An 8,131-nucleotide genomic window follows, 5' to 3' on the forward strand; every position below is an offset into this window, starting at 1 on the left:
GGTGTTAGATCCAGAAGGGGCTCCACGCACCCGTCTGAAGGGAAAAGGTGTCTGTGAAAATCGTTTCCTTCGACATTTCCCAAAACGAATCTGGGAGGACACCGTCCCTCCCTCCTCTGCCAGGGTTCGGTCGGAAACGAAGAGAAGGGGCTGATTGGGTGACACAGACACCGGTCCCAACTCTGACTCAGGGCTTTGAAATTTGGGGAAGATGAAAAGAAGGCTGGAAACTTGGGAGACTCTGGGTCGAGAGAAGCAAAACCAAACGGGAACCTATTTGATGAGGACACGGCGGGGCACTGAGCTGTGCTGAGTGCAGTCACTGTAACAGATTCCAGGGCTTTGACTAAACAGTGAATCTGTTCTGACTCCAGAAGGTTGGCTCAGGTGCTGTTCCTGCCATCAGGCGGGCCGTTTATTTCATGAGGTGCAAGGCAGTCGGGATCCTGTCACGCTTTCTCCGACAACGTGGCGCAGGCCTCGGTCTCCCCACGTGTCCGGGGGGGGGGGGGGAGACGCGGGGGCCCAAAGGCCACGACCGAGGTCCCCGGGTCGTGAGGCCTCCTGGTGCCAAACCCGGACACAAGCCTAAGTTCAGGCAGCTCGTGCTGCCAGACGCCTTCCGGGCCACGGTCGTCCGAGCCCTTAAGGACTGGGAGCGTAGGGAGTGGGGTGAAGGCCTGTGGGCCGCCTTTCCAAGCACACAGGGCCCGTGCAAGCCCCGCGGTTCAGTCAGACCTCCTGGTTTATGTTGTCTGGGGAAGCTGTCAGCAGTGTTCTAGCCACTTCTGGGTGAAAAGGGAGGTGGGAGAGGTTGGGGGCGAGAGCGTGCATTTTCACCCAGGCGCGAAGGGGGCCGGCGGGCTGGGACTGACAGCAGGCGCCTCAGTTCCCTTGTTAACCAGGGCGGGAGGACAGCCGCGGGACAGCTGACCTGCTCAATTCCCTGCAAACACGGATTCCCCCAGGGCTCTTGAGCGAGTGTGACTGGCGCCATCACCCTTCGTGGCTGTGCTTCCTCTTTTCCTACCGAAGCGGCCCCAGCCCACTTGGCTACCCTGCCCACCCCTGGGAGTCCCTACTTCCTAAACCGCCCCTGTCTCAGGACAGCACCCAGTTCCTTGTTAGCTGGCTTCTCCTAACCGCCCCCTCCGGGGCGCCGGTAACACGCCCTGAAGGGACCCAGGCCTCCCCTGGGGTCTCCTCCATGTCCTCAGCGGGACTCAGACCTCCTGTGCAGACCCCTGCCCCCCTGCCGGGCAGCATTGCAAGGTCCCCCCACCCCCCCCCCACCCCCCTGGGGCCTGCCCAGACTGCATCAGGTCTGATCAGAGCTTGTCCAGCCCACGGACCATGTCTGCACGTCTCTGGCTGATCCGGCTTTAAAAGTTGGGGTCCCATCTCCAAAGGCTACGCCGTCTGATTTGATGTTGAAACTAGGAAAACCCGGTGAAAACTTGCAAGCAGTGAAGTCACAGACTCAGTCTGGGCTTTCAAAGACAACTCTGGAAGTATTCGGGGCTGTGTATCAGAGCTATAAAGATTGGAATCGGGAGGCACACCAGGAAATTGTTATCCTCGTCAGAATGAGATTCGCCGTGGCTGCTGAACCTAACGGGCCCTGGGAAAGATTGACAGGCTGAATGTGGGAGCTAGAAAAGACACTGATGCAACGGGAGGTTTTCAGGCTCTCGTGTGGGGACGTGGGGCGGTGAGCAAGACCCAGATTTCCTGGGGGTGGCTGATGGTGATGTCACGCGAGGAACTGGAAAGCACAGGGGGACGTCCGGTTGGGGGAAATGTTAGTTCCGCTCAGCACACGCTGGGATCGAACGTATCGGGGACACATAAACCCTGGAGCACGTAGTTTGTCTTCGCCCGTGTGGAGCGAGACAACAAAATCCGGATTGCCACTTCAGATTCTGTATTCTGATTCTCAGGATCGCATCCGAAGCCACATAGAACGACCCGGCGGGAGCACTCACGGGGAAAGGAAGAGAGATCTTCAGACAGAAATCTGCTCTGTCACATACACCGTGACTGTCCTCTGTGCACCGGAGGAGCCCTCTGATGTGCATTTTTCTTCGCAGATCCGCCTGGGCCCACGGCTTTCTTCGAAAGGCTCTTGCCGGATTCAAATTTCTCTGCCCTTGAAGCAAAAACATGGTTTTGAACAATATCCGGGCAACAATTTTTCTCTTTCTCACCGGACCCGGCATCGTGGGGAACATCTCTGTGTTTGTGAAGTACATGTGCGCTTTCTTTTCGGGCACTGCGACGAAATCTGTACACCTTCTTAGCATCCACTTGGCTTTTACAAATACCGTGATACTTTTGTCCGAGGTAACGCTGAAGACAATAGCGATGTTTGGTGTGAGAAACGTCCAGGGCGACGTGGGCTGTAAAGCGTTTGTGTTTCTGGAGAGGGTGGCCCGGGGCCTTTCGATCTCCACCAGCAGCTTCCTCGCCGTGGTCCAGGCCACCACCATCAGCCCCAGAGCCCCCGTGCCTGCCGGCTTCAAGCCAGCATCCGCAAGGCACATCCTTCCCCTCTGCCTCTTCTTCTGGGTCCTCAACTCCTTGGTCAGCATGAACTTACTCTACTACGTCAGAAACACGAGCCGCCTAAACAGGTCACAAGCTAGCCACGCAAATAGCTGCTCTTACGTCCTCCCAAGAAGCCAGGTCATGAAGTGGACGTTTCCCATCCTCATGGCCCTGCGGGATTTCTTGTTTCTGAGTCTCATGGGCTGGGCCAGCGCCTATATGGTGCTCCTTCTCCACAAGCACCACAGGCACGTCCTCTACCTTCAGAAATCCAAGATCCTCCACCAGACCCCCCCCCGAGAGACGAGCCGCTCACAGCGTTCTCCTTCTGATGCGTTGTTTTCTTTTATTTTATTGGACAGATTGTCTTCTTTCTCTGGGCTTAAATTTCTCCTTAGAGAATGCTTCTTTCGTATTAAATATTCAAGAGTTTCTAACTCTTGGTTATGCAATTCTCAGCCCGTTTGTGCTGATTCACAGAGATGGACAATCAGGGTGGAAGTTGGCCCTCTAAATAAAGCTGGAACAACTCTGTTTCTTCACTGATGCCTTCAGTAGGGTCATTTGAAACACCCATTAGTCTTCCTGTGCTGTGTTTAAAAATAAAACGGAACATCACTTCTGGGCCTTTTGGCTAAGATCAAGCGTAAAAATACAACGGACGTGGGGAACCTGAACATATAACAAATATATTAAAGACAATGGAAGTTATTCTCATACAACAAACTGGGACCTTCGGCCCTGAGCTGACGCAGGAGCCCATACAACAGGGACTGAATCATTTTCTCATTTTCCATCTTGTCACCCCCAAGAAGTCATTTTAAGTCTTATGTTGGTAGGGCACCTGCGTGACTCAGTAGGTTAAGCGTCTGACTATTCGGCTCGGGTCATGATCTAGCGGGTCATGGGTTCGAGCCCCACGTCAGGCTCTGCGCTGTCAGCACGGAGCCTGTTTGGGATTCTCTCTCTCCCTCTCTCCCTCCCCTGCTCTCTTTCTGTCTCAAAAAGAATAAAGAAACATTACCAAAAAATTCTCATGTTTGTCAGATGGCTCTTTCACCACGAACACTCCAGGAATAAGAAACGAGAAAAGAAAGCAATTTGGCAAACTTAATCAAAATTACCGGGTAATGTACCCTTTGTCCCAATAATTTCTCTTTAGAATCTGATCCTATAACTATAATTGTCTGCGTGAGGATTACACTAGGAAAAATAGACATCCCAGAGCTGTTTTTAAAAAACAACTTAAATATGCAACCAAAGATTCTATATTTCTAGTTAGTTGAAAGCATTCATACATCCATAAATATCCATCCTTACAAAGGGGTTTTATGAAATTCATGAAAAAGTGAACAAGTGCTAAATGTGCTGATAGAGTTTGACATCCAGGGTAGATTTTGATCAATAAAAGAAAAGCAGTTTCAGAGGAATAGCATTCACATGGGAGTAAAATACATTTAATTTGATGTTACACACACGAAGTATCTCTGCAAGAATAAAAAGGAAACCGTAAGAGTGGTTACCTGTTTTGAGAGAAAGCAGGTAAATGGAGCCATAGTATGAAGAGTTTCATTTTATATCTTTCTGTGCTCTCTGATTTGCTACACATGGGAATGTATCTTTGTTCAGGAATAAAGAACCTAAGTTTGAAAACAATTTGCAGTTTTATTCCTAGACATCATTTGTTAGCGTCCTGGTGCCCTCACGACGCAATCTGTCTCTTTATTACCAAAGGGCACAAAGTAATCTGGCTTTCCATTAATTAATGTATTTAAAAAAATTTTTTTAATGTTCATTTCTGAAGGAGAGAGGGACAGAGCGTGAGGGGGGGAGAGGCAGAGAGAGGGAGACACACACACACACACACACACACACACACAGAATCTGAAGCAGGCTCCAGGCTCCGAGCTGTCAGCACAGAGCCCGACGCGGGGCTCGAACCCACGAGCCGTGAGATCATGACCTGAGCCGAAGTAGGACGCTCGACTGACGGAGCCCCCCAGGCGCCCCTGGCATTCCACGAACTCAAATGAAGAACTTAGTTCTTGATTTCTCAAACTGGAATTAAATATACGTATTTGGGTACAATGCGTAGGTCTGGCAATAAGATTTCCGATGAAGCCACTTTGAAAAATATCTGGTAGTTTTTCTTTCTCATATATGTGTGGAGTGCCAAATCCTCGAAATGATATAAACTGGCTCTCACTCCATGTTAAAGACTTCTGTTTACCATATTTCAATATTGTTTACGTATGCATGTGGTTATTTTATTCCCGTACCAAATAATGGCGATTGCCTATGCCTACTTCTTTGGGGCTTCATTACACCACGTCCACACAGCTTCAATAACTTACTTCTGTTATTACGTTACACTGCAATTTTTTTTTTTTTTTTTGAGCTTACGTTCCCTGCAATTTTTTTTTTTTTTTGAGCTTACGTTCCTGACAGTATTGTGAGTGCTGGAAGGCTTCTGCGTGGAGCACTTGCTAAACTTCAATTCTTCCCATATCTGCGTAGAATAGAGGAAGCTTAGAGCCTTGACCAGCTCTCCAAGGACAAGCGTGTGGGCCACGACGGATGACACGGGGGTGGCAGTGAGAGACGAGCCGGGGTCCCCGCTCAGAGAGGCGTCTGTGATGCACGGTCTCCTTGGCGCATTCGGCCTGAGCCCCAGAACCTCTTACGTCCATTCCCTCCCTGTCTTTCCTTGGATCCCGTCCATTGTGAGCTGGCCACCACTCCCCGCTCCCTCGGCGATCCCCCTAGCACTTCCAGTGGCTGGTTTTGTGGACGTAAGCCCCAGGCTAGCCTCTGAGACTGGCCGGACAGGAGTGCTTTGCTCAACTAGCCAGAGCCAGACAACCCTCGGCCTTCCAGAAGTATGCACTGAACACCAGAGAATGAGTGGGTGAGCCAAAATGGTACGTCCCACAGGACGGGTAAGTGTGTAAGATAAAGTTCTCTTCCACTTGCTCTCTGGGACAAACATTAAGAGAACGCAGAGGATAAGAATCACTTGTATGAGGTTGAGGGATGAAGGACGAAAACCAAGGGGAAACTGGAAAGGAAGGTCGCAGTCGGCAGGCGCCACCACCTCTGGGTGGAAAAACCACGGCTTCACGATGCCACGGTCACAGCGCACCCGGATGCTATGTCACTCACGGTGCTACCGTGCAGTGGAGTACCTTAATTTGAGAGGAAAGACCTTTCTTCGGATCGGTTTTCCACAGACGACTGGATTCCCTGAAGCCTAGTGTTTCATCAGAGAGTCCTAAGATCAGATTTCCTTTCCCATTAATGCATTTTCTTCTTCTCTTCGCTGTAAAGAACCAAAGGCTCTCAATGTAGTCACAGACAGGCCAATGAAGTTTTAGGTGGTAACTTACCAGGGGATGTGGAGGAGATATTGGCGAGTTTGTTTCCTGATGATAGAATAGTTGCCCATAAGACAAATTGGAAGGAGCGGACGGAGAGGAGGCTACGGGCAAGGCTAGACAATAGAGGGGACTTTTAAAGATCTGAGATAAGCCTGCAGATATTTTTACATTATTATTTCCAATCATCGATGTGTTTTTAAATTGCTATAATCAATGTCTTTAAAAAAAGAAGAAGAAGGAGAAGGAGAAGAAGGAGGAGGAGGAGGAAGAAGAAGAAGAATTATTACTTCAGGGGGCTTGGGTGGCTCAGTAGGTTAAGCATCAGACTCTTGATTTCGGCTGAGGGCGTGATCTCACGGTTGGCGAGTTCAAGCCCTGAATCAGGCTGTGCACTGACAGCAGAGAGCCTGTTTGGGGTTCTCTCCCTCTCTCTCCCCCTCCCATGTTCTCTCTCTCTCAAAAAAAAAAAAGTTAAACATAAAAAGATTTTGGAAAATTCTTGAAGATAATAGTTTTTAAACAGAAGGCAAGGTAATTGTAAAAACGAGTTGAAATTTGAGGAGGAAACATTTTCCTAAATGGATACACCTCAAACGTCTATCTAGAACCTATATTCTATCGTTCTCTAAACATAAAATACTAAAATAATACTAGATTTCCATTGTATTCAGAATCTGGCTTACTCAAGTATGAGTGGTAACACTGTAAAATGAAACAAATTTGGAAACTGGTCCATTTGGAAATTGGTCAATTGCCAAAAAAGATTCATAAGGTTCAAGCCTTGGACCAATCAATTCTCCTAATTATGAATGGGCTAAAAACAAAAGCTCTTCAAGGAATATGGCTAAATATCAAGAGAATATATTAGACAGGGTGAAAATGAAGAATAATATCCGCTCTAAAGAATTAAGGTCACAAATGCAGGAATACTCCCTGAAAGAAGAAAGGGGTAAGTGGCAGAATTTATACAGTAAGGGTAAAGACAACCTTCTCCAGGGTAAGCTCAAGAACAGCAGGCAGATTGCTTTCTTTTCAAGCTTATTTATTTAAGTAATCTCTACACCAACGTGGGGCTTGAACCCACGATCCCAAGGCCTGCAGGCCCCTGGGGGCTTGAACCCACGATCCCAAGGCCTGCAGGCCCCTGCTCTGCCACTGAGCCAACCAGGCGCTCTTCCGACTGGCACTGGAAGGGAGCTGGCCCCAAGCTGGAAACGCCAGAAGGAGATTCAAAAAAAATCGTAAATCAAAAGCACGCAACCGACGAAGGTGGGACTTGAACCCACGCGTGCAGAGCACAATGGATTAGCAGTCCATCGCCTTAACCACTCGGCCACTTCGTCCCCACGCGCTGTCGTCTGGGGTGCTTTACCGCAGAGTTGAGCCTCGGGAGCTCCCGGCTGTCCTGGACGCCGGGGATCCAGGAGGCGGCTCGGGGACGCCCGGGAGACCAGCTCCGGCTCCCACGCGAATGGACCACGACCGGACTGGAAAAGTCGCGACGCGAAAAGCAGGCTCAGCTCCCCCAGGAGTCGCGACGGGGGCGGAGCCGGGACGCAAGCACCTCGGCCTGGGCCTGGGCTCCCCCCGCGCGGCTGCCTGGCACCTGTCTGCGGTCCCCCCCCCCCCCCTGCGGTCCGAGGGCGCCACCCGCCCGAACCAGCCGCGGGCGGGGGCTCCCAGAGCCGGTCCCCCTGGTGTGGACCTCGGGGAGCCTGGCGAGTCCGGACTCCGAATTCGCGGCTAAGAAGACAGTCCGGAAGCTTAGACGGCGGGCCCCAGCGGGGTCGCGCTGCAACTCTACCCCGTGTCGTCACCGCCTGGACCCTGCAGGGTGAAACTGCGCAGGGCAGAGCCCTTCACTCGCGGGGCTCTCTCCCGGCTCATCCCAGCAGAGGAGCCGCGACTTCCGATTCCCCCCAAAGCCCCGTGTGCTTCTTGGGTGATCTTAGGGGGGACAGGTGGCCCGACTTGCGCCTGATTTCCAAAGGATGCGGTGCAAAAAATGTTGCGACTCATCCCTAGCGAGTTCAAGCAAAGGGTAGGGGTGGGGGAGATTTTTCAGCTTCTTGTTTCCTAAGCGCAGGTGAACGAACAAAATAGGAATTAATTCTGACTAATCAGAATGAATCATAAATGCCTGGAAAAGGAAGACAATATTGAAGGTTAATATTTATTTTTCTTTCCAAGTTTTTACTTAAATTCCA

At 50.5% G+C, this 8,131-nt stretch overlaps 1 protein-coding gene and 1 non-coding gene across 2 annotated transcripts; one reads left to right on the top strand and one right to left on the bottom strand.

The window, feature by feature from the left end:
• The first annotated feature begins 1,653 nt into the window (after positions 1-1,653).
• LOC109252564 (putative vomeronasal receptor-like protein 4) lies at positions 1,654-4,386 on the top strand. The gene is given in 3 exon segments (XM_053905370.1): positions 1,654-2,837; positions 2,839-3,040; positions 3,043-4,386. Coding segments are annotated over 3 exon segments (927 nt in total). The 5' UTR covers positions 1,654-2,163; the 3' UTR covers positions 3,094-4,386.
• Positions 4,387-7,185: 2,799 nt separating this feature from the next.
• On the bottom strand, positions 7,186-7,267 carry TRNAS-GCU (transfer RNA serine (anticodon GCU)). Its single transcript has one exon. It is a non-coding gene; the product is annotated as a tRNA-Ser (tRNA).
• Positions 7,268-8,131: the final 864 nt, after the last annotated feature.

This window comes from Panthera pardus, unplaced genomic scaffold (genome assembly GCF_024362965.1).
Source record: "Panthera pardus isolate Hobbes unplaced genomic scaffold, ASM2436296v1 HiC_scaffold_17, whole genome shotgun sequence".
Lineage (NCBI taxonomy): Eukaryota > Metazoa > Chordata > Mammalia > Carnivora > Felidae > Panthera > Panthera pardus.